The 25864-nt window shown below is 40.6% G+C and overlaps 4 protein-coding genes across 4 annotated transcripts in view; all 4 read right to left on the minus strand.

Annotated features, from left to right (window-relative positions):
- Nucleotides 1-1598: 1598 nt before the first annotated feature.
- mapk12a (mitogen-activated protein kinase 12a) lies at nt 1599-6478 on the minus strand. Its single transcript, XM_020602977.1, has 12 exons — nt 5735-6478; nt 4803-4932; nt 4576-4634; nt 4360-4471; nt 4243-4272; nt 4025-4072; nt 3714-3828; nt 3398-3469; nt 3150-3229; nt 2885-2963; nt 2607-2780; nt 1599-2455 (listed from the first exon to the last, which is right to left on the minus strand). The coding sequence occupies exons 1-12, from the start codon at nt 5851-5853 to the stop codon at nt 2388-2390; spliced, it is 1086 nt and encodes a 361-aa protein (XP_020458633.1). The 5' UTR covers nt 5854-6478; the 3' UTR covers nt 1599-2387.
- Nucleotides 6479-6547: 69 nt separating this feature from the next.
- selenoo1 (selenoprotein O1) lies at nt 6548-13163 on the minus strand. Its single transcript, XM_020602975.1, is given in 10 exon segments — nt 6548-7869; nt 8119-8167; nt 8169-8252; nt 8478-8663; nt 9735-9903; nt 10053-10330; nt 10530-10660; nt 11051-11228; nt 11326-11529; nt 12472-13163. Coding segments are annotated over 10 exon segments (2058 nt in total). The 5' UTR covers nt 13026-13163; the 3' UTR covers nt 6548-7644.
- Nucleotides 13164-13315: 152 nt separating this feature from the next.
- Nucleotides 13316-21906, minus strand: trabd (TraB domain containing). The gene is given in 10 exon segments (XM_020602979.1): nt 13316-15685; nt 15796-15892; nt 16545-16717; nt 18628-18767; nt 18851-18961; nt 19687-19821; nt 20187-20353; nt 20975-21041; nt 21363-21403; nt 21504-21906. Coding segments are annotated over 9 exon segments (1086 nt in total). The 5' UTR covers nt 21387-21403; nt 21504-21906; the 3' UTR covers nt 13316-15513.
- A 198-nt stretch (nt 21907-22104) lies between these two features.
- Nucleotides 22105-25864, minus strand: part of panx2 (pannexin 2) — a 9719-nt gene continuing 5959 nt past the window's right edge. The window contains exons 5-7 of the mRNA XM_020602978.1: nt 24766-24901; nt 24459-24644; nt 22105-24171 (exon numbers count right to left, since the gene is read on the minus strand). Coding sequence (XP_020458634.1) covers nt 23852-24171; nt 24459-24644; nt 24766-24901 — 642 coding nt within the window. The 3' untranslated portion in view covers nt 22105-23851. The remainder of the gene's footprint in view (nt 24172-24458; nt 24645-24765; nt 24902-25864) is intronic.

Genomic DNA, 25864 nt, shown 5'->3' on the forward strand with positions numbered 1-25864 from the left:
AAAAACAGCTTCTCATTTCTTAACCAGAGCAGATAAATTCATTGTTAGTGAAGTTTTGTGAAATGTTGCTTCGTGTGGTGACTGACAAGGACGCACACATCTGTTCAGCCTCCCCTTTCACTCTCAGACAGCCTTCAGCCGGGGTCGGGGTTGGAGGCTGGCTAATAAACAACTGCTGGTGTTGAACACACCTCTTCCCCAAGGTGCCCAGACAAATGGAGCTAAATTAAAGACTGCAATAACTTCTCCCATTATTTTGAACCAAAATAGTACATGATATCATTCAATATTAAAATACTTTTTCATGACATTGGATGGATAAACTTCTGAAGCAGCATTTCAGCTGTTAGAAGCTGAAATGTTGAAGTAAACTTTATTTGGGCAATTATTTCTATTCATTTATGAATTCAAGCAATTAGTTTTCTACTTCTAACTTTGGAAGTATAACTATACCTTCCACTTTTTCAGTGATGCATTTAAGCTCTCAGTTTGCTTAGAAAATAAGCTCCCAACTCCAGCTTTTCTTTCATGATCTTCCATAATTATTCAGCATTGGATCTTAGCTTTCAGCCATTTCAGCATTGCTAGGGTGATTCAGCAATCAGCATTCACATGCATTTTCTTCAGGAAATGCCTTTGTCTAATTTAATTTGTTATCATGCTGACATTTGCTTATTAATACTAAACACAAAATATAGCTGGGGTTAATGGGAATGTCATTAGCTTTTCACGTAAGTGATCATAGTAATCTAAGATTTTGACCTGATGATGGTGCTGTATAAAAAGTCCGCTGGTCATCGTAATTAGGACACACTGTACAAGAACCATGAACATTCCTATCTGTTGGTAAAGCAAAAGGAAAAGTCAGAAGATACCAAAAATCATTGCTATGTTTCCTCTGGGGTCTGTGAATACATGCAGCAAATTTCATGGAAATGCATCCAATATTTGTGGAAATATTTCAGTCAGGACCAAAGTGGTGACTTGATATAACTACTGCACCTCAGGAGCAACAAATTCTGCCTGGTTGTAGCTTCTCTACATGCTGCCACCTAGTGGTAGTTTAAAGCTGCCACACAAAAGTAAACTGCTCTCTTCTGCTTCAGCTCCTTAAATATTGACATAAAATGTGCAATATTGACAATTAAAGAGAAAAAAACTAGAAACTACTGGTTTTTTTTAAAACCAAAATCCTGCTTTATTAACTGAGGTCAGGGAGTTTGGAAAACATGGGCATTCACCAAGCAGACCTGATGCTTTTGGTTGCATTATGGGACATGTACTCTAGGATCATTTGAAGCTTGACCCAAACTAAAAGGTAGAATTTTACTGTATATGCTACTTTGAAAAAAAATCTCTCTTGTAAATCCCCAGCTTCACCCCTAGAGTAATAATAATGGTTGGTTTCACAGCAGTACTTTTATAAAGCTATGAATAACCTATGCATACTCAGGACAATTTGTCCCATTTTATTCATTTAATCTTGTTTTCATTGTTATCTCAGTGTGACTAAGCTCAAAACAATAAGCTGCCAATAAATATGTGCATTGCTTGAGCATTTAAAACTGTAGTACAACATATTTCACTCAGTATTCTGTGATGATTTTCATCGTTTTCAGGGAGAATCTTTAATAATAACATTGTACCAGTGATGTTATAAAATAAAATTCAAAAACATTTTGTGCAACTTTCTGTAAAAAAAAAAAAAAAACACAATCAAATTAAATTAAGGTGTTTTTGGTTTGAAATTAAAACATGAATGCTTGCGTTCACTCTGCTGGGATGGATTTCATAACATCGGCGGCTCAAAAGTATTGTGTCGTTACCATTAAGGCCACTGGGAGGAATGATAAGGTCACCGCTGTGTAAAACTACACACACTCAGACACATTCAAATAAATCCATTTTAAATGTCACTCAAGGATAAAGTCACCAGTGGGAAAGCTACCTCACAAAATAAACTATGATACATTTACTATCAATCCAAGTAATTCTTAGTATTTTAAATGTTCCATTGCATATATTGTCCTGGATCTTCACATGGTGCTTTTATCACAAACACCAGTGACTTGCAAATTATACAGTTTGTGCACCACTTTGACCGAAATATAAAAAAATGATTATTATTGCCTGAATTCAGTTATGCATAAATGCTATCATCCTCAACACTAGGAGGTGCTGCAAATGGTAGGCTTAGGATGCTAGCTACTGGGTCGATATTTTTGGTGACAGAGACAAATCCACCACTGGGAGGTTCTCAAAAACATAGCAGCTGAACAGAATCTGTGGACATTCATTAAGCATTAAGAGAATTCCCACTTGACATGAAAACAGAAAGACATGTTAGGTTGTTCTGGTCTCAGGCAGCACAGCCAACTCTTTGTGTTCTACAGTGAGGTTTCCTTGGATTCTGGCACAACTGGTTTGAAGGTCAGGATCTCTGTGAAGGTGTGACCTAAACAGAGAAGGACAGCAGGTCACTGATTGGTAAAACAAAACACTTCATACAACCTTCCCCCTTTCCTCTTTGCGCTCTATCCTTCTAACTTTACAGCTTCAGTCCTTCACTGATCGTCCTCGCACGTCAATCAGTCCGGCACCCTTACGTTTCCACTGGTCCAGCGGCAGTTCTGTGTTGTCTAGCGAATGGTCGTACAGCTGAGCTTCCTTCTCCTCCTCTGGCTCTCTGAACTCGGTGAAGTAAGGCAGCATGAGAGCCTCTGCAGCGGTTACCCTGCACTGCGGATCGAGTAATAACATGCGCTCCAGCACTGCCACGGCTGATAAAGTGGGACAACCAGAAAACAGTGGAAACAGGAAATCAAATCAGAATTTAACCATCAAACTGAAAATATATCAAATTAAAAGGCTAGGCGTGTCCTACCTTGTGGATTAGTTGTGGAAAACACCTTCTGTAGGTCTTTCTTCTCTGCTTTCGGAAGACTTCTGAGGTAGATTTTAGCCTACAGTAGGAGAAAAAATTTAAATATGTAAATTTGGACAAAGTATGTCCCAAAATAATTTTGCTATATTGCCAAATTGTGCCTCCAATTTCTAAACTTCAGAAGATTTTGGTGCACATTTGGGCATTACAACAAAACCAAGGAGTGTCTTTCAGTTCTTGTATGCCTTGCATATTCTGCACTCACATCCTCAGATTCTAGTTTTGATATAAATTCCTGAGTTGGTGTTCCTGTGATCTTCATGATCTCATTCAGCTGATCTAGGTCTGAGGAGTAAGGTTAGTCAAGGTTCAGTGCTGATGTTTCTATGAGCCACAAACACAGCAGGAGAACTAAAGGGTAATTTACAAAAAACACAATCCTCTACTGTATCTTTTTACTTTGCAACAGTCTTTAAGTTATCAATAGGAAAGCTGAGGAAGGTAAAAGGATACGGTCACTGCCTTTAAAAAGAGGTTTCCCCTGCAGCATCTCTGCCATGATGCAGCCCACAGACCAGATGTCCACTGAGGAAGACAGAAAACAGCGATAAGCGATAAACACTACACACTAGACTAGACTCAGCCTGTTCTCTTGTGGTTGTCAGGGTCATTCTGGGAAGCTGAAGCAGAAGCCCGAAGTTGAAAGCATGCGAGTACACTAAAACAACTATTTCACGCTACATCATAATAAAATAACATGAGGATTCAGCGCTAATGGAGTGAAGTGAACACTGATGAAAGATGAGAGTGTGGATTAGCTCTTCATTACCAGTCTGAGTGTAGTGCATCCAGCTCAGGATGACCTCTGGGGCTCTGTACCAGCGAGTCACCACGTAGCCCGTCATCTCGCTGTCTGCCTGCCTCGCCAAACCAAAGTCCAAGATCTGACAGAACATGAAAGGAAATATATTAGATTCAGACAAGGAAATATATTAGAGTTAAACATGACAAAATGTAGATCAGGGGTAAGTGTGGTTTCAGGAAGTTACCTAAAAATATAGAAGTGTCAAGGGCAACACCCTGACAACTTTACAACAATAGGTTGTGTTTGTTTAGGCTATCAGGGTGTGTACATTTTACCTTGAGCTCACAGTCTTGGTTGATGGCAAGATTTCCTGGTTTGAGGTCCTGCAAAAGTTGATGAAAAGACAAACTATGATTGTAGCACTGAGTCTGTAGCAAGCAGGGGTGAACCAAAATCCAGCTAATAACAGTGCATTATAATGTGGAAGAGCATACAAGAAACATCCTTTTCAGTTAGATAAGAACAGGTGAATAGGATATAAAAGACAACTTACCCTGTGAATTATACCAGCAGAATGAATATACTGTAATAAAAGAATATAATAAGTATTTAATCAACAGAACAAAGTTATAAACGCTCCCCAATGTAGGATCAAAGTAGGGTTCTCCACCTTAAGCCCCTTGAGCATCTGATAAACCAAATATTGAATTTTTTCCTCTGTCAGTCTCTGCAGCTTCATCAGCTTCCCAAGATCTGTCCCCATGAATGGCATCACCAGATAACTTCAAGAAGACGAAAAGAGCATGAGGAGGAAACTTCTCAACTAGATGCAACTTTGAGATATGTTTTTGTCACAAGCTGTATAGTAGGTTAATACTGCACTTACAAATCATGGAATCTGTCCAGGGAGAGGTCAGCAGTAAACACATCTAACAGGCCAATCACCTGCATCACACAGAAATATACAATGGGTCCTTTGTTTCATTTTTAACAAAGAAACATGTTCTAATTTCACTTTTGTCCACAGAAATTAAAAGCTGTCAAAAGGCCATCAAATCGATACTGTAAAACTACATTAAAGTAAAAACCAGCATAGATGATGCTGTGTCTCACATTGTCATGTTTCATGTGTTTGAGAAGCCGTAGCTCCCTGTAGGCCCGCTTGGCGAAGAGCTCTGACTGGAAAGGTCTGCAGAGCTTCTTGATGGCCACCTTGGCTCCTGTTCTGGAGTCCACTGCTGAGCTGGAAGACACAGCGAGTCCAGGGGTGCGTGACAAAAACATGGAATATCTTTAAAATATGAGCTGATCTGTAATAAATGGTAGCCTTGTGAAGTCTAGGGACTTCCCTGTAATTCAGGAAAAAGGGATGGGACTGTCATCCTCTGGTCCTCTCTGAGCATAAAACTTTTTTATTTTTATTTATCTTACATCTTCTGATCAGGAAAGTCCAAACCTGTGTTTACATACAAACACACACACACACACACACACACACACATCCAGTCCCCTTTCTGTCACCTTCCATCCAGCTGTGATCGCTGCCTGAAGCAGGCGGCTCTCAGCCTGTAGGCCTCCTATGTGCCACCACAGTGTGTCACACTTATTCTTATGTTAACTTGCGTTCAGGCAGTCATAGCAGGTTAGTCCCCGCCCACAGAGATCATCGCAAATAACAAAGAGGCTCCGTGCTACGAAAAGCACAAACTTGAAAATCAGCTTTGCTGTAGCCTTTATCAGTAAACGTGAACGAGCGCACAGATTTCGCCCATCACCACACATGCGCTCTTCATAATTTAGTAATACGGACAACCAGAGATGTGGGGATGACTGTGGTGAAGTGAATCGCGTCTTCAGCATATAAGGAAGAGAAGCAGCATGTGTTCGGCGGGGCGCAGACACTTTTTCTTTTGTTTGGCTACGGCACAGTGCGGCTGTCCTGTATGGCACCATCTGTTCAGTTGCCCTCTTTGTTACTGCGCTTCACATACACCAGCAGAGCGATCAGCGTTAGAACATCTTCCAGTTTTGCAGTTTTCACTTACCATACAGTCCCGTACGCCCCGGTCCCCACCTGCCTGAGATCCCGGTACCGCTCCGGTACTTCCCAAGTTGTCTTATTGATTTCTTGGCAGTAATAGCCGGGTCTGATTCGCTTAGACATGCTGTTTATTTAAAAGGTATATACAAGTATAGGAGAGCTCTTCTTTGGTTGTTTTGTCCGTCCGTCGCTACACACCCATTGTTCCAGATCCAACCTATGCGCTTACCCTCGATCATTGCGCAGCTCTGCGCGTTAGCCACTCAGGGCGCACCCTGGGGTTACAGAAAAGCCACTCCCGAGTCCCGCTGAAGTCCTTCAGTCAAAGGTGAAAGAAGCGTGAAATGTTACGTTAGACGTCTTTACAATGTGACTTTGAAATGCGCTGGTAGGGTGCGCACAACAATAAAACACTAAAAGTCAGCACTATGCTTCAGGTTACACTTTCTGAGCGTGGTGCAGGAGCAGAGGAAGCAAATATTTAGGGCTTGTTGGGACACGAGCGTTACTGACGCCCACAGGTGAAGAAATAGTTTCTAAAGTAAGTTATGTAAAAACTGTGGTTCGGCAAATACAAAACAGTGTCACGTCTCCAGGAAACAAGTAAACCTCTTTGGTACATACAAACTGAAATCTTACACAGTGTGAGGTTGGTCCCTGTGACATTTATACAAATAGAAACCTATACTGTATGACTAGAGAACAATCTATTCCCTCAGTGGCAACATCAATAAGATGTTAAGACGCTCAAAGGTCAATTCCTAAAAATGTAGCTAAGTTAGGAGTTAATTTGGCGTTAAATAAAAAGAACAATGTCTACTGAAAGTTCTGTTTATTAAAATAGATTGGCTACAACTAAGACCTCAACAGTGTATTTCATAATTAGTGTGGAAAAATAAAACTGAAACATAATTTCATTTGTCATTTTTTAACAATGCGCTACACCTTGAAAAGTTTAACTGTAACAACAAATCCAAAGTGCCAAAGCAGCAGACTGATCCTGGTTCAAATGGAACAAGTTCTAACCAGCACTGCTGGCCAGATGAGGAGGCACTACAATTTAATCAAGTTCATAAACATGATGAAAATGTATACCACTCCCCACATAATCATGCTTGACAGCATCACATTTGTGAATGTTTTAAACTTGCCATAAAAGATTTGCATAATCACAACTGAACTAAAACTCTTAAATATGTAGTTCTCATTTTCTCCTTCACTCTACTAACTGTGATGTGTGACCTTGGCAAAAGACCTTTTCTATTAAAGGACAATATATTGTGCGTTTATCTACTGTAGCTTATTTAGATCACTTTCTTTCACCCCTACACATGCCTGGAATATCATTTCTCTCTCACACAAACATTATATTATTTGATATATGCTGAGATGACACCCCACAGTTTGTCAGAGTCAGACAGGTCACAGTTGGACTTGGTGTCTGAGTCGTCATTAGTAGCTACCCAAACACTAACAGAACAGACAGGAAACAAGTTGAGGGTTTTTTGAAAAGTTGAAGAGTCAGGAAATTAACAATATCTCAAAAAATCTAACTATACTTGTGCACAATTTTGTATAAGATTCTCATCTCGTTTCTTCCACTTGTTGCACCTCGTATTGAAAGGCATCTGTAAAAGATCCATCCATGGACGGAACTGGTGGCCCAGCTAACCCCTCGTCAACAGAATTCCTCTAAGGTCATATGTATTTTTACGACCCTCCTTATTCCCTGTCTGCTTTGTATCAGCCAGGTTGCCTGTGTGGTGCTTTGCCTCATGCTAACTTCCCTGATACTGCCTGCCAAAGTAATACAGAAAGAGAGGGTAGGGACATAAAGAGGTATAAAATATGTACTATACTACCAGTGAACTCCCATATCATTTTAAGCAGACAAAATAACGCTCAGGGAAGTCATTAGGAAGATCATGTGACACAGATTTCCTGGGCCCAAGAAGGGGGCTTGCTGTCATAGGGAACAGGATTTCTGGCTCCGGTTGTGGACGCCATCTCTTGCTGTTGCTCCTCTCCTTCATCCCTCTCTGCCTGTTCGGTGCTGCCACCTTCCCCCACCCACGCAGGAAGCTCCAGTCCGGGCTGAGAAGAAAAAGGTTTCTCTAGAACCTTGAGGACCCGCTGGACCTGCAGCACAAAGACAACATGCAAGCAGGTGAACACTGTCAAAGTAAAACGACAAAGCTGAAGAAAGCAAAAGGGAAGCGAGAGTAACTCCAGCTTCCTAATTTTCATTATGAACTCACTCCTGTAGAAGCACTTCATTTGGTGAGAGTTTTTAAGAGTGACTTCACACTCAGATACACCACAGTCTAAACCAAAGATTACAATAAGTTACTAAAGCACAAGGTGTGTCACAGCAGATCAGGACCAGACCTCTGAGAAGTCGCCATTCTCAGCTGCCTCTATTGCATTCTGGGCGATGCTTAGTGTAGTCCATCGCCATCACCCTCTCTTCCTGGACTGACTGCACATCGCTCTGGCCCTCCAGCTCATGAGCCAGACGCTTCCTGTGGCAGAGATAACACAAGACAGTCAGAGCGTTATGCTAATGGAACAACGTCAGACTCAACACCCCATTTCCTCCTCTCTATCAGTCGCATTTCCATCCATCACCATCCTCTCCCAAAAAAAAATAAATAAATAAAAAATAAAAAGCCATTCGGCCCATGCAATACGTCCCCCTGCTCTTCTTTAATTTCCTTAAAAAGCTTGCCTTTCTCCCTTTACCTCACCTGTAGCATGCGATCCAGTGGCTCCACTCCTCTGCCTGTTGGGTTTTCAGCTCTTCCTGGCTGGTCTCCATCAGGCCTTTCAGCCTGCTGAGTCTGTCTAACTGCCTCTCTATTCTCATCCTTTCTGAGATCATCTGGAACAGTGCCGGGTTGCTCTGAGCGATAGACAGCAGCATCGCCAGCTCACTGTCAAACACAGAACAGAAAACATAACAGTTACAATCCTTACCAGCATGTTGGACAAAGCAGAGAAAGAGTGCGGTCATACATCTGCTGTGAGAGACTTCATAGAGAACAAGTATAAAGAGACATGGTTATGTTTATGGCACATTCACTTCTGCTGACTGTGATTAAATGCACAAAATCCAGATTAGTTTAGGCAGAAAATCAGATAAAACATAACCACAAGTCTTCCACAGAGTTTTAAACACACAGCCAGAGCAGATAGATGGATGGTGGTATTTTGTTTTTTTCTCCAACGCTGTTATATAATGACAACCCTGACAGTTTCTATGACATTACAAATGATGTAGATCAGACAGATGTACGATAGGATTAGTATTTCAGTGAAGAGAGATTAAAGGTGCGATAATATTTTTATCTTAATGAATGGAATAAATATGCATATATTGTGACAAACCCAGCTTGTTGTGCTGCCACTAATTGTCCAAAGAACAGCAATAAGTTTAAATAAAATGCACATGACGTAAAAGTACTATTAATGATTATAATAATTATATTTACTTATTGTATTAATTACAGGCATTATTAACAGTAGGTAAAGTCAGACCACTGCACATAGCCTAGTGTCCATCAGTTCTGCGTGCTGCTGACCTGAGGCGGCTCACATGTTAGATGCTTCTTTAGGGCATGAAAGTTTACTTTGTTCAAAGTAAAAGAGAACAGTTGCAGACTTTGTCTGAAAACTGCAGGTAGCTGACTGTAAAGACTAATCACACCTTAAAACCACGACTGCTGTGCCCTGGGAGAAGGAGGACAGGTAAGGAGGAGAGGGAAGGGTTTTTTTTTTTAGTTTTAAATTGCATGCAGTTTGTTTTGTGATTAGAATTGAGCTAACAAAACTGATTATGATTATTTGGGACCATGCAAACATTAAAAGGGGGTGGCATTAAAATGATGGAAAGCCTGGCTGGGAGCTCCTGTCACACTGAAATGTTAATTGCGTTCTGTTTGACAGACTTTGAAATAGTCAGAGCCTGTTATGGGATGTGTAAGCACTGGCCTTGGTTAGCTCACCGTGGATCCATACTGGGTTTGTTGGTGGCTTTGAGCTCCTCTAAAGAGGCGCACTGCTCCAACAGGAGGTCTGTGGCATGTTTGACAAAATCCTCTTCTAACACACTTTCTCCCTCTGTGGGACAGGAAATCTGACTCAGACTGCGGAAGGTGTTTGTGAAGTCAGCACCTGCAGGGGGTGGAACAGAAAAGGTTGGTGCAACAAGTCATTGTGCCCCAGTGATTATTCATGTTTTATACAACTCTCTGACCAGATTAATTGCCCCCACCTCAGACTCTGTTGCTAGGCAGAGTGAGGCTCTCTAACTGCTGCCCTACCTGTGTTGTGCATGGTCTGCAGCAGCTCAGTGATCAGGGTTTCATCCTGAGGTTCTTTTTTCTTCAATAAACCCAGTTTCTTCCTCATGTTCTCTAGGTAGAAGCTATTGTACAGGCCCAGGTACTCGCCAATAACTGACTCAGCCCGGTCTGGTGGCAGCTCTGGAGCAAGAGCCTCTGCTAGCTTCACCAGGTTCCACCTGCAGATAGCTGGCTGAGCCTGGTAGGAATAGCGGCCAGAGTTGTCAGAGGCATTGCAAACGAAATCTGGATCAAACCTGCCAGAAATAAAGAAAGTTGGTTTATATAATCTGGTGTGTTCATATCCCGGACATGGTTGTTGTGATTATGTTTTGCTACCGTTTTACCCTATTCCTGTATGATTATGATAAACTGCTGCAGCAAAATACAGATTACATATAATAGTTAAATAATGAGACAGGACAATCAGAACAATCAACAAACCAAATGTCCAACCTGTCCATAAATCCATATGGACCATAGTCCAGTGTGAGTCCCAGAATGCTCATGTTATCTGTGTTCAGGACTCCATGACAGAAACCTACACACTGCCACTGTGCCACGAGTCGAGCTGTGCGAAGCATCACCTGCAGACAGGAAGGAGGCATAATTTCACATTACACCATGTTGTACTGTGTGTCCAAAAATATCCAAATCTGAAAACAATCCCTGGTGAATCTAAATGGTATGCCTTATTTTTAATTAGATGTGAGAAATGTCAAACAACTGTATTAAGAACTCTTCAAATCTTAGTCTCATAGAAGACAGAGGGAACAGTGACTCAGCACATGCAGTCAACTGAACCATTTGCACATCTTAACTGGATGTGAGGAACGAAATGTTCTTGGCTTCAAACTGTAATGGCAGGCCTTGAACTGGCTACATGGTGATTTGATTAAAACTTGTGGTACATAGTAGTCGTACAGTTATTGTTAAAGGTCTGTTTCACTGGCTGCGAGTCCCTGAGGTTCTCTGACCTCTCTGAAGAACGCTACGTTCCTCTCCACTCGGTCTGGGTAATTATGCTGGATCTCTGGGTAAAACATCTCAATGACATAATCCAACATCTGACCTCGGATCTCATCATGGCCGTAGCTAGGACCTTGATGACCTGTGAACTCGTCAACCTGCTTGAAAATTTCAAAGGATCCAAATCTGCACCAAAAGAGTACAATGAATACACTCTTGTGTATAAACAGTATCTTGAGAAGATCAGACATCCCTGAAATACAAGTGGACAATGCGCACTCACCTGAGGAAGGTGGGGGCAATGCGGAGGACCACAGAGCATCTCTCATAACAAGGTTTTCCGCTATAGTACACATCCCGTAAGACCCTACTGTCAGAGGTCACCACGGAGCCTGCTCTGCTGGTAGGCACACCCAGGAAGAACATGGCCTCACTGCACAGGAATTCTCTTATACTGGAGCGAAGAACCTTACGGCCATCAGCTTGTCTAAGGAGGCCAGGACAGATCACGCAAAATATAAGGGGCAACATCCTGATTCTGCAGGATAACCCACATCTCAACTGTATCAAAACAATTTTAAAAAATCTTCTAAAACCCATCTGCTCCTCTTTGGCCCCAACTGCTCATTTACATTGTTAGGTAATTTCTTAGTCAGATAGATATTGGTTAGAGATTTGTTGTCTAGAAATGTTTAGTGGCAGCCTGAGCTAGACAGGATGTCTAGCTCAGGCTGTTAAATGCTTAGTCATCCTTATGAGCTCTGCAGGCTGCATATAGGCCAAGGTTGACTAGATTGAAGAGTCTGCAGGCAGGAGGTTTTTGTTATTATTTTATTATGATATGTTCAGCCGTAATCTTAATCATAATATCTTCTGAGGCTTACTGTCCGGACATGTTCCTGAATGTCCTGTATGTTCTTAGATACACACCACATAATCAACACTCACACACATTGATTTTCTTCATGTTTTGACTATTGTTATGGTCAGCTTCAAGCTGGCATATCAGGTGACGTCACCGTTTGCCGTGCCTGTGTAGAATGGGGCTAAGCCCAAACCAGATAAATTGTATAGAGATCTTGGGTTCAGGGTCTTTCATCCTCCAGGCTGCCTGCGCGCAGGTTTGGGGATGGAAGAGATCTGGACGTGTAATGTTAATTTTACCTGTGATCCTTTGAATAAACCAGCACGGTTATTTTTTATATAATCCAAGTGGTCTGCTTCGTCTCTGGGAGTTCCTGGTTTAAAAGAGTCGGAAGAGGCTAATAACAAAAATAGCTTATAACATCTTCTACAAGTGGAATCAGTCTTTTCCTATGAAAAGAGTCACTTGACAATTACGTTGACACTGGGAACAGTTGTCTCTTCAAACCCCCAGTAAATGAAAAAAGATCTAACTAGGTCTACAAAAATACACAACTATTTGTACCTGGAATAAGGGGTCAGTCCAGCTCCTTTCACCTGGATTTCCCACCGGCTGCTCGGGTTTTCCTGTAATAGTTCGGGGTCTTGGCCAGGTGGTACCTTCACTTCTCCCAGGTAGCAGGCCGCCCCGTCTCCCAGCTGCCCGGCGAACTGGCCGAACTGGTGCCCACAGTAGCAGTGTGCGGCGGGCTCGGATCCAGGCATGATTTTGGAGCCGCTGAGGTACTCTGGTGCGAGCGGATCGTTCAAGACCTCCTCTCCGTTGAGCCCCAGCAGCGCCAGGGCTTCAGGCGACACCGCCACGAACCGAGGCCTGGTCAGCGGCTGCGGCTTCACCCGAGAGAAACACGCTGCCTTCACCTGCCTCACCCCCGGCTCCTCTGACGGGTCCAGGGGGAGTTTCCTGAGAACGACGTTGTCAAACTCGAGCCGCTCTAGCGGAGAACGACTCGTAGCTGGACCCATGTCGTCCACCCCGAATGAGCCAAACAGCCTGAGCATGGACACACCGGGAAGAAAGATGCGTGATTGTCCCAGGCGACGTCCTAAACAAGCCATCCAAACAGGGCCATCATCCTGCTTTAACCTACCGACACGGTTGTAAAGTCGTCACGAATAACGCTTTCACAACCCTGCAAGATTCAACGGATGTTTGCCAGACATTTGGTGTAACACTATTATTGGTCCGACAGGAAACAGACGGAACAACATAGGCCGAAATTCAAATTAATGTCAAAATAAAATAGCAATGTTTAGAAATGACTAAAGATTGGATAACCATTTGCAAAATTTTGCTACATACTGCATTTTAATAACACCGATTTACTGAACTTTGCTCAACATGAAGTGTATTGCTGAGGTTTAAATATTTGCAGCTAACATGCAACAGGAAGACAACATGTTGGAGACAAACATAATTTATCTTTACTTAAAATGCTTTTATAATTCATAACTGATTTTTTCATTCAATATTTGGTTTGTTAACAATGACAGTACAACACAAGTATCTGGGGAAAATGAAAACAGGCATTCATACAGCTTTCTTGGTAATTCTCAAACATACAGTAGATTAAACCTTTAGAAATTATGATGGAGCGAGACATACAATATTCAAGTTTCATTGTATTATACTGCCAAGATATGAGAGGAAAGACTACCTGACTTATTCTTATTTTTCTCATATCTACAGAAAATGAATGTATGAGTTGGAAGACATCTGGGTCAGTTTTATGTAAAGATACTCTGAAAGTGGTCTTATGTTTGTAAGATGAAATGACGGTGCTTCAATTACACAAGTCCCATATTAATTCACTGGATCATTTCACAAACAGTATAAATAGATCTAATTCATGTACTGCACATACATTATTTAAAACTAAGATAGGTTAAACCTGGAAAATAATGATGGTTTATAACCTTGTAACCAAGTTCACATGTCTGTTCAACTTACTGGGACATCTCCCATGTTACGCAGTTTTAGGGATGTCATCTTGCCAACTTTTAAGTGTGCAATAAAAAGCTCTATACTGTGGATACTGTGCTCAGTGTTGGTGAACACAAGCCTCAGCAGAGGCAGCAATCTGAGGCACAAAGGCAGCAATGACAGCAGTGTAAGGCTTTACCTCCCTCCTCTGACCAACCTTAACTCACCATAGTCAAAACAAGTCCATAACAAATGTCCCTTGAGAAACCATTGCGGTAAAGTTCAGTTATTAATTTGAGACAAATAAATCCATTTTCTTTTCTTTTTATCATCTCTGCTCTCATTTTACAGGAGTGATGCATGATAGCATTACACACAGCTGATGAGCTGAATGTGGAAGGTTTATAAGAGATTAGTTTCTGTACAGGATGCATAGTGTTCTAGCAAATATGAACCCTTACTCAGAGTCAAGAGCCAATAAATGCTAAGGTGCCTCATACTGGATGTGCGCTCAATAAAATAAATCCTATAATAATGAGGCATATTTCAGCCTGTCCTGTTGCAGGTCTCTGCTGAATGTATGAGTGACCATAAAATGCAGGGGCCATGGAAACATTTCCTTTAAAATTAAGAAAACAAATTTAATATCTATATTAGGGGAAGTAGTATTTACAAAATATGTATATTTCATCTTATTTTAATAAAAGGACAGATTCCTACCGAGTTGCACTGACCATGTGTTTGCAGAATGTGTAAAATACATATAATACACATTTTTGCCATTCCGTTTTCTTCACCATTAGCCCTTACAGCTGCAATATGAGGCACTTGTCTGTTGATGCAGGCAGGAGTAAATTCTGTCTTACGCTTATGGAAAGAGGATGCTTTTATTTATTTTTTTAAGTAGATGTTTAAAGAATTCAGAATATGATAGCTAACCTTCCAATTCAGACATTTTTGATGCTTACCTCACACTCACAGCATGAGGGTCACCATGATGTGTTCAATTAAAAAACTGAAGAATTTATAGAATTCCAAATTTATTATGACTGATTTAATAATCTATTTTCTCTTTTCTTCCATAGGCCGTATTTGCATACAAGACTAAACCAGGTCTTAAAAAGTGCCAATTATGAAAAAAAGGAAAAAAATAAATACTGGATGGGACTAGGAAGGGAGGAAGAATAAGGAGAGTGTTACAAAAGTTTGCCTCTCAGCAAAATGGCTCCATCATATCAGGACACATGACTGAAGAGGACTCTGATGACACTTGTCAATAAAATCTCTATGAGTAAGCTATTAAAAGGAATAATAGGGGAAATGTAAGCCTATTCAAAGGGAATTACTGTCATGTGCACACCTTACCAGATGCATGCTTGCAAAAATACAAAAGAAAACAGTACTGTCATGGTTTCTTTGGCAGTACAGTCCTGCTGTGTATACAGGGACATCAACATGAGGTGGGGGGCTCTGAGCCCGCTGTGGTCCGTGCTAGCTCATAGTGTTGGCTGGTGAACTCTTTCCTCCAGCCTCTCCTCCTGATTTTAAGGCCACTGGTGATAGATGCATTGTTTTCATAACTTAAAGGTTGTGTCACTGATGGCTTAGAGAATACCGGTGGGGTCAAGCAGGGTTTGTCCACAGAATCTCCACTACATACTGGACTGCAGGTAAAGACAGCAGGGCTCTACCTAAACTCCCTCCAGCACGGTAGCAGGCATATCCCAGCATTCCCATCATGACGCCCTTTATGACTGTGCGCAGCACCCAGCTGAAACGTGAGGGAGGTGCAACACTGCGGAACAGACGGATATGACACAGAGTAGCAATGTTAACATTCAAAACTTGATTGTAGGGGATTTCTATTACTCAGCCATAAGGTGTCATGTCACAAGACAAACATACCTCATGATTTCATTAATGTTGAGCTGCTTCTCCCAGTTTCTTTCTATGCCAGGGACATGACCCATCCCTACGACTCCTACCACCACAGCAGGCACCTCTGCAAAACAGTGTAAAATGTTCTTCTACAGCCTCATATTCTTTATATTTATATCCTTGTATATGAAACTATGAAACTACCGGTTATCTCTTGTAAGACACAGCAAGTGCCCACTTTAACAATGTGTATTAAAATAATTATAGCATAAAATTTTACAGTTAAAGTAATAAAAAGTGAAGCAACAGAGTGAAAAAAAAAAGTCCCACTGTTTATGTGAAATACAGTCACAATGACACCCTGTTCATATTAAATATGACTAAGCATTTCTATTAAGTCTCTGTAGCAATCAAACTACATTACTGTTGGTTAATTACACAACAATTTTGCAACAAATTTGATGAGAGATAATATGCAGAGGTTTGCACTTCCTACACTAAATTTAAAAAGCAAAATTAAACTCAAACAAATGAATGTTAAACTTTCATTAGCAATGTATATCTGCAAGTAGAAAATTGTCAAAGCTGTCTTTTATGATGTATATGTAAATAAAAATATCTGTATGCATCAATCCATAAATAATGCACGTGTATTATGGAGAAAAGAACAAGAATAGCAAGCTAAACATCTATACTCTGAAGCCTATACAATGATTTTCAATATGAACAAATAAGAACAACGTGATTACTATTTTATGGAGCACTGTAATACATACTCTGGGCATTATGGGGGGCCTCTACACAGTGTGTAGCTTGGCGAAGTGTGTGTGTGAGGTAGATGTCTCTTTCAGCTACGATGGTTTGGTGGAGAGCAGGAAACTCGCCGATCATCTCTGACATGGTCTGCTCCAGCAGGTCCTTCTGTTTGCACTTCTCAACGTCCTCTTTGCTGAAATATAATGCACAGTCTGACACAGTCAGTGAGAGATCTGCATGTAGCACAGTCAGAAGGAGACGACGTTTTTGTTGGTTCTTGGCTATGATATTTTACTGACTTTGAAGTGGAACAGCAGTAGTTGTAGGACCCATTAGAATGGGAATCTTTTTTCTTTTATTATGTTACATCTAAGGTTCTGAAACATTTTAAGGACCCACTATTTAAAGTCTTTATAAGATACATAAACAATTATCTTTTTAAAAATTTCAGATACAGTGTTTAATTTTTACTCTTCCATGGTCTAAAATGAACATTGAATATATTTTTAAGGGCACAAGGAATTCATTGTTTACATCCATCATGTCAAGCACATTAAAATTCTGCAAAATGAATTAAATAATCTGACTGGAATGAAATGGATTATGGGATACTGAGGGAGAGTTATGTACATGTACATTTAAGCAAAAACCTATTTCTAACCTCTGTAGGAGACTTTGAAATGCTACAGACTTATCACACCATTATGTGTTCAGTCTACAAATGCCAAATTCAGAGAGCCCAAACACTGACTTGCAGCCACAGATAGTGAATGTTGAGATTAAAATGACTTTTCAGGCTACGAAAATGGCCTAGAAAATTGACTATTGACTATTCTGTTCAGATCTCCCTTGGTAGTTTGTACATCAGAGAATGTACAGTAACATCAGCTTTAAGGCTCAATGGAAAAACTGTCAGACGATGGAAACACAATCACTTTATGCTGACAGCTTCCAGTCAGATCCCACATACAGTGGCGATTTAAAAACTGGCAGAACCGCATGTACTTTCAAAAATATGTGAGCGAACACATTCCCTATTTCTAAACAGATAGACAATCATGATACATATACTATAGTTGCATTTTTTCCAGAAAAAATGTTCAAAGCAAAATATTTTTACTACTACCACAGTATCCCCCAGAAGCATTTACATTTCAATTTTCTTGATTTCTGTCTACCATTTCAACAAAATGAAAACCTCTGAAGAGATAGCATTCATAATAAAAAAAATGCAGGTTCAGAACCCACTCTGGTCCCAGGTGTGTACTGGACACTTCCCAGTGACTGACATTCTTTTAAAAATCATCCTTCAATCAAAATTTCAATCAAAATTTATTTGTATAGCACTTTAAAAACAACGTCTGGTCAACCAAACTACTTTACACGGCAATGCAAATCCAGAGTAAAAAATATCAATAGAGAAATAAAACAACATAGGAATATAAAAGCACCAAGTACACAGAATCAAAAGATAAAAGGAGGAAGCATCAGACAGCACTATGTATTAAACGCCAAAGTGAATAAATATGTTTTAACCAATGATTCAAAAGTTGTCAAGTCTGCAGAGGATCTAACATTAAAAGGTAAACCATTCCACAATTTAGGAGCTGCAACAATAAAAGCACGGTCACCCCAGCGTTTGTATCTGGCCCCGGGCACCTCGAACAAAAACTGGCTTGAGGATCTGAGTAATCTAGTCGGTTCACGCCACCTCACCAACTCAGTGAGGTAAGGCAGTGGCAAACCATTAAGAGCCTTAAAAACAAAAATCAATAGCTTAAAATGAATTCTAAAATGAACTGGAAGTCAGTGAAGAGAGGCCAGTACTGGAGTTCTATGGTCAAATTTCCTAGTACCTGTTAAAAGATGAGCAGCAGCATTTTGGACCATTTGAAGACGAGAGATAATGTTTATCCTCAAATGGCAAATCATTATTTTTGAGTAATTAAGTAGGGCTATACAGGTGGATCAGTATGGATTTCAGAATGAAGTAGAAGATGCAATGCATCTGCCTTTTTTTTTTTTTTTTTTTAAACAGAGGCATCTAATAACAAACTGAGAAAGACAATCCCATGTCACTGTGTGATTTAGGTGAGTTCATACCTGATTGGATCTGACAGAAAACACAGACCCCAGGCCAAACGGGCCTTCTGCCAAAGACTGAGAGCAGCGATGGCTCTCTTGAACGTCACAGGGATTGGCCTGTCCCCTAGGTGAAATTTACAGAAAGGCACCCGTCCAGCCTGTGTGGAAAGATAACTTTAAAGCATAAACAAAGAAAATAAAACACACATACTGTATTTAAATTTGTACTTGCATGTTTTACCTCTTTGAAGGCCTCTCTGAACTCTCCTCCAGGAGCCATGCCCAGTTGCTCAGTGATGTGAGCAGAAACTTTGAGCAGGAGAATCTGCATTAGGCCAGACATCAGGCCATTCTGTCAAACATAGAGGGCAGAAATAAGCATTCAAAGAGAAGCAGACAAGCCTTTAGTGGTTATTCTTCTAATATTCTAAATATAAGTATGTAAATATACTAACAATAGTACAAGTTCTTTAGTTGAAGGTACTTACATAAATACAGTTTTAGAAAAGAGGATAAAAGCTGGTGCATTATATATCAGTGATATTTAAGTTGAGTTGGCAGTTTATTAGGTACACCAAGCTAAAGCCAATGTGCTCTAATTTAACAGTCCTGCAATAAATCCTCACTTCAGAAAGGTTATAATATTCTGCTTTTGTTGAAACTATTTTTCACACAAACTTCATCTTCAAATGGTCATTCTGGAAGATGAAGTTTGTGTTGCTGTTAAATTGTATTGCATTACACTGATAGGTATTCTATATTATTCTCTCCACCCACTTATATTAGAGATGCTAGCCTAAATAAGAGAAACACCTCTCTGTATAATTCAGTGATGTCCTACAGCAGCTTTAATTACAACCTGCAAAATGACCAGGCAGTTGTATCTTCACCTCTCATTAACTGCGAACTGAGTGGATTTCTCCATTAAAAATGAGTGCATGCTATTATGATGTTCATTATGTCTCCTCATTACAGGATTATAGGATGCTTTATTCAGAATACAGTGTACATTCACTGTCTTGTGTTTCCCTCTTTCTTGATCACCATTGTTAATTCCCATCACTCTGAAGGCCTGACCTAAAAAAGCTGAACCTTTTCTAGGTTGATGTCTTTGGCTTCCCTCATCAGTGTATTCTCGTCCATCCTCAACATAGACACCCTGTACTGGCACAGCTCCACCACCACCACATCTGGCTGCACAGCACGAATCGTCTGTGTGAGGGAAAGAAAGCGCAAAGGGCATGTCAGATAAGGGACAGTGACAGAATAAAAGAGCACATGAGAGTAGAAGGGAGACAAAGTGCAAATAAGCAGAGGGAGAAAGTAAACTAAACATCTCAATGTGGAAGAATAGAACAATAGAACAGAAGATTATACTCAGCAAAATAGGAATGACAGCCTAATTACAGCATATACAGATTGGCAAACTCATTACCACTTGCTACTTTATAGCACCTCTCCACATTAACAGAATTACTTTATTATTTCAATGCTGGCTCACAGCATATCACCTCTTTAGAGGGTGTAAATAGCATTCCACACTGTTCAAACCCTGCTGTAAATTCTCATCGGCTCACCGTGGCCACATCATTTTTGCTGCTGTCACTGAAGTGGGCAGTGCCCACCAGGTACAGGATGCTGCCATCAGGAGTGATAAGACGGGTCACTGTCTCTGGGAGCTCAGGGGAAGACTGGCGCCGCTGAGCTCGCAACTGCCAAAGCATCTCCAATGTTTCACCATCCGCTAGACAGTAACAACAGAAACAGAAAAATACAAGATGAAAACTGTAGTGTTACTATATCACTATGATTTATTCAAGGGAGGGGATTTTTTATAACTTGATATTTTCTTAAACACATTAGCTGTAGTTTTACTAATTTATATCCCAGTTCCTTTCACACCAATATTAGCTTTACACATGCAGCATCTCTAATGATGGAGAAGAGTTAAGTTACAGCTTTTAGTGTACTTCACTCAAGTGGAGAAAACCCCGTACACATGAAATTAATCAGAACATCCAAGACATAGTCTGTAGGTTAGTGACCAATATGGCAACACATGCATTTGCCTCAGAAAAACTGCACTGTTAAGGCATAACAAGTGATGATCTACAACTGCTCTGAACAGTAGCACTTTTATTACTGCATCATGCAGATTTAAATAACAATATAACAGCAATAATCTGTAAAGTTGAGAGACTCAGACAACATTCAAAAATGCTTTATATTATACAAAATTCTGCATAATAAAACAATGACACAGCAAACTGCTGCTTTAAAAACAGTATTGCACCATCTTTCTGGCAAAATGAAGCATAAACACTATCGGGAGAAAACCAAACAAAGCTAAAAAAATGTAGCTTACAGAGGCCTGGAGGTATGCACGCCGGTTCTTCCTCTGAAGGATCCGCTGATGCGACGACTGACTCATCCTGTGAGAGATTAAAACAGCAAACAAGATCTTAGACAGTGTACATATTTAAAACAGCACAAGACTGGGAGGTTAATACTGTCTGAGCATAACCAATTTGAGAAAGACAAGCTGATTGCATATAAATAGGTAACTGCTCAGGGCAGAATTCATTTGCAATGGTTGAAAAACAAATTAAACAAACTAACAACATATGGGTTTTTACAGAGACTGCCCAGTGTGTCGCCTCAACCCGGTGAGAGCAGAACATCTGGCAAAACATCAGTGAAAAACATCCCTAACTCTCACTCTCACTCACTCACTCACTCACACACGTACAAACCTCTGAATTGTTGTCTTGTTCCATGTTTGAAGCACTGAAAGCTGCGTGCGACAGAGAGCAGAATAAACATCTGTCCACACCATGCAGTCTATAGTTCACACACTAAACTGTGATGCGTTCACTGACAGCTACGGCACTTACCAACTTACAGTACAGTGTTACTGCTTACGTCGCTAATAGGGCGCTGACTGGTCTAAACAGAGCAGTTAAAGCGCGGTAACGATGCAGTGGTGACTATCACTGACTTGTGGAAAGAGAATAAGCAGTTAACGTTATTTACGGTGAGGCCATCGTTACGACTACAGCAGGTCTATAAACTAGCTACGTTACTTCCCGATACCACTGAACGTTTACTCGGGGCTCGTCGGTTTAGCTAGCTACCGGATGATAACAGCTAACTCAAGCTAATGTAGGCTAGCAAGTCCGGTAAGAATTTAGTCAAATTATACACTTTGAAATCGAATAATTTCGCAACAAATGCTCCCGCGCTCAGATACAACATATCTGGTAACATTCGCTATTGTTGTCTAAAAATAGGCATATTTATAACTCACTGAGAAAGCCAGCACGTCTATCAGTACGCTCTTCGTCAGTACAGCAGTACAGTGCTTGGCTGAAACTGACAGCCGCGGTGCATTCTGGTACCTGTAGTCATTGATTATTGGACACGTAGACTTATTTTCTTTATAGACAGAGAAATTTTATGTAAGAAAACATTTTAATTTGTTTTTGCTATATCATTGTACACATTACAATCAATGTCTAGACTCTCTTATTCACATTTTGACTAACATAAAAAACTATCAGAGCTAATCTATGTGACTGTCTGTGAAAATACAGAAAACCAGGTCTAAAAGCAGAGTTGTGTTACAACATATAGCTAATATGCTTTCACACACACTCACGCTACTAGCCTTAAAGTGCTTTTGGATGCATTTTATGTGCTTGAGTAGTCTAACAAAGTGAATTTTGAGCCAACCTGTGTCATGACAATGTGTCAGCTGTCTCCCATCACAAGTCTTGAACTGTTTACTTTAATGCCCAGAAAGAAAGGACAAGTAGGCTATAGTAAGTATAGGTCCACCTGTACTGTAGGTAGACCCCTGATAAAAGAACTAAAGTCTTGTACAGTGAATGTCATGCTGGTATGTTAGTCAGTGCGGACAGTTCTTGTAATGATGTATGCAGCTGCAAGAAATGGAGAAGTTATGGTAGGAACCCAAACCCATTCCCTTGTCCACTGACTTACTCGCTATAAAAAGTGTTTACATACTAAACCTTACTTGGTTTAACTACAAATAACAAACCAACTATTGTAACTATTTATTCCATCACGTGTTTTTGCTGATCATATTAGCACAATCTGAGACAGAAAGAAATTTAGGTTGTGTCAGAGCAGCAAATAATCAAATTCTTATAGCCATCAAATGTGGAACAGGTCAACATCTACTCATCACTTCTTTCACTCCACACCACAGCACTACCACAAAAATAAGCCAGCTGAACACAGGGTCATATACTATACCTTGGGTCCAGCTCCATTGATCTGCCCTTTTGGTAGATTTCAAATTATATCGGCTAGCTATTAGACACAACTGACAGGTTTTCTGAGCAGCATTATAAGTTTCATGTTGTTTTACAAAGCTGCACTCTCATTGTAGGATCTACTGTTTTTTTTTTTAATAAAGAATGCCAATTTACTTATTATTAATATCGTGGAAATATAGCGGAGCCCAGATCTGATGCAATTTCCTAATCAGTGGTGAAATGGCATGGATAAAGCTATGTAATGTGTGTTATATTTTAAACACACCACAAACACTGAGTCATGTACATTACAGTGTTTATACATTTATAGCTTTCTGTGAAATATGATGTTGTAAGCGCATACATTATTGCCACAAATATATTGTGATGTTTTGCATATTAATTGTGCGGATCTCAACAACTGTACTGTGTGAGCTACCTTTCTACTTGGCTATTCATATAAAGGGACTAAGCATTATTATATATGTTTAAATACATTTTGTTTGGAGCCATAATGCAGCCCTCTTTGCAGATTTTGAAGGTGTATGTCATTATTTAAAAAAAAGCTCATGTTTCACTCATCACCGCACAGCATCTCTTTACATCTTCTCGATATAGCTGTTTGACCCTGCGCTATAGCACCCTGTTGAATTATCAATGCTGGTTTCATTAGAGGGTGAACAGTCATCCTGAGACATGTATGTGACATCATTTCCTACAGCAATACTCTGGTCAACACCATCAAATGCACCCATTTCTGTCATATTTATCTTAATTTTTTTAACAACTAGATTTTTTCATGTAATTTTCCATTTCTGCTCATCAGGCAGCCCAATCCACTCATCAGAGAGGTGTGAGATTGAAAGAGTGGGAGGGGCTGTGGATATGTTGTGACTGACAATGTGGTCATGTGGGTACAGTGGAGTGTCGAGGACACAAATATCCATCAACATCCCCCTTCTTCAACATTCTCCAGCAGCGATGAGCTCCCCTGGTCTCTCTGCCAGTCTGTCCCTGCGGTTTTCTTCATCTTCCTCTTCCTCAAAAAGAGAATGATGTATATTCAGCAACTGATGTGTGGGGACTCTGGTCAAGGGTGGTGGCTGAGACACAGGGTTTTCTGCCTGGGTGAGAGGCTCCGTTGGAAGAGGGGAGGACTTGGGACTGAGAGCATCCTCACTAGACGGTGGGTTTGGGCTCACACCATTTACATATGTAGTGGTGGGCAGGGTCACTGTAGAAAAGGCAGTGTTGGTCGATTCTGGAGAGCAAACTTTAGTCTCTGAAAAAACAAGCAGGAAATACCAGACAGGGACATCAGATGAAGAAAGGACAGTCTCATGCCTAGTTGTCAAGTGTAGCTTGATAACATGGATAACATATGCTCCTCTTTTACAAGCCAAGAAGAGCAGCATTAGCAATATTTATTAAGCATATGAAACTGTAGATAATGGTGCCTACTATTTGGATGCAGGCAAAGCATAGTAGGATGAACTGGGATGCCATGTTTGCCTGGTAGCTACCTGTGATTGATTCTGCCCTAAACTAGGAAATACCATGCAGGCATACCTGTAATTGCACCAGACACATGAACAATAGTGTGTGTGCCTTCAAGGTACACTGTATCCATGTTGTGCTCTGAAGGTAGAGGTCCTGTGGTTGTTGCTTCTACCTTGGGCTTACGAATGGTAAGCATGTATGGGTGGACATCTAGAGAGAAGTTACGATTGTGCTTTTTCTCCATCCCGCTTAGATCTACAAAGAAAATAACCAGATGCACTTAAAATTCTGCTTTAACAGAATGCTAAAGCAGAAAGGCAGTTCATATTGTCAGCATTTGACATGTCACAGGCTTACTGTTCTTAGTATTGCGTACCTTTTGTTGCAGGATGTTGTGCGCTCTTGCTATCTAGAAGTGGTGCAATGAAGCTATCTGCCACTGTCTTTCGCCTGAGCGGTTTGGGTTTTTCAGGCTTTGTGCTATTTTCCATGCGTGCCAGGGTGGGGGGCTCCTTTACAAATGACAGAAAAGACCAAAACAGGTCAGTATACATCACAGCTTAACTACAGATCATGTGACTAAAACAGCACTGACGTACTCTACATACAGTATGTTAGAAATCCTAAATGGGAGCCACTTCCTGTGTCTCATCAGAAAGTCTCTCAACAACAGCTAATATGACTCAGTTACAAACATCTTGATCAGACATACAGTGGATATAAAAAGTCTACACACCCCTGTTAAAATGCCAGGTTTCTGTGATGTAAAAAAACGAGACCAAGATAAATAATTCCAGAACTTTAGCCACCTTTAATGTGACCTATAACTTGTACAACTCAATTGAAAACAAACTGAAATCTGTTTTTCAGTGGGAAGTAAAAATAAAAAACTAAAATAATGTGGTTGCATTAGTGTGCACACCCTCTTACTGTGGGGGCTGTGACTGTTGTCAGAATTAAACAGTCACATTCAAACTCATGTTAAATAGGACTCAGTACACCTGCCATCAATTAAAGTGCCTCTGATTAACCCCATATAAAGTTCAGCTGTTCCAGTAGGCTATTCCTGACATTTTCCTAGTTGCATCCTACAGCAAAAGCCATAGTCTGCAGAGAACTTCCAAAGCATCAGAGGGATCTCATTGTTAAAAGGTATCAGTCAGGAGAAGGGTACAAAAGAGGCATTAGATATACCATGGAACACAGTGAAGTCAGTCATCATCAAGTGGAGAAAATATGGTGCAACAGTGACATTACCAAGAGCTGGACGTCCCTCCAAAATTGATGAAAAGACAAGGAGAAAACTGGTCAGGGAGGCTGCCAAGAGGCCGACAGCAACATTAAAGGAGCTGCAGGAATTCCTGGCAAGTACTGGTTGTGTAGTACATGTGACAACAATCTCCTGTATTCTTCATTTGTCTGGGCTATGGGGTAGAGTGGCAAGACAGAAGCCTTTTCTTACAAAGAAAAATATC

Source organism: Monopterus albus, unplaced genomic scaffold, assembly GCF_001952655.1.
Source record: "Monopterus albus unplaced genomic scaffold, M_albus_1.0 scaffold59.1, whole genome shotgun sequence".
NCBI classification, from domain to species: domain Eukaryota; kingdom Metazoa; phylum Chordata; class Actinopteri; order Synbranchiformes; family Synbranchidae; genus Monopterus; species Monopterus albus.

Coding starts and splice junctions, on each gene's coding strand:
- mapk12a (XM_020602977.1), bottom strand. CDS start 5,853: ATGTCTAAGCGAATCAGACCCGGCTATTACTGCCAAGAAATCAATAAG. Junction 3,829..4,024: donor ACCAAGACTGTGAGCTCAAG/GTAAAATGTACA, acceptor ATGTTCTGTCAG/ATCTTGGACTTTGGTTTGGC. Junction 2,456..2,606: donor GCCGCTGGACCAGTGGAAAC/GTAAGGGTGCCG, acceptor TTCTCTGTTTAG/GTCACACCTTCACAGAGATC.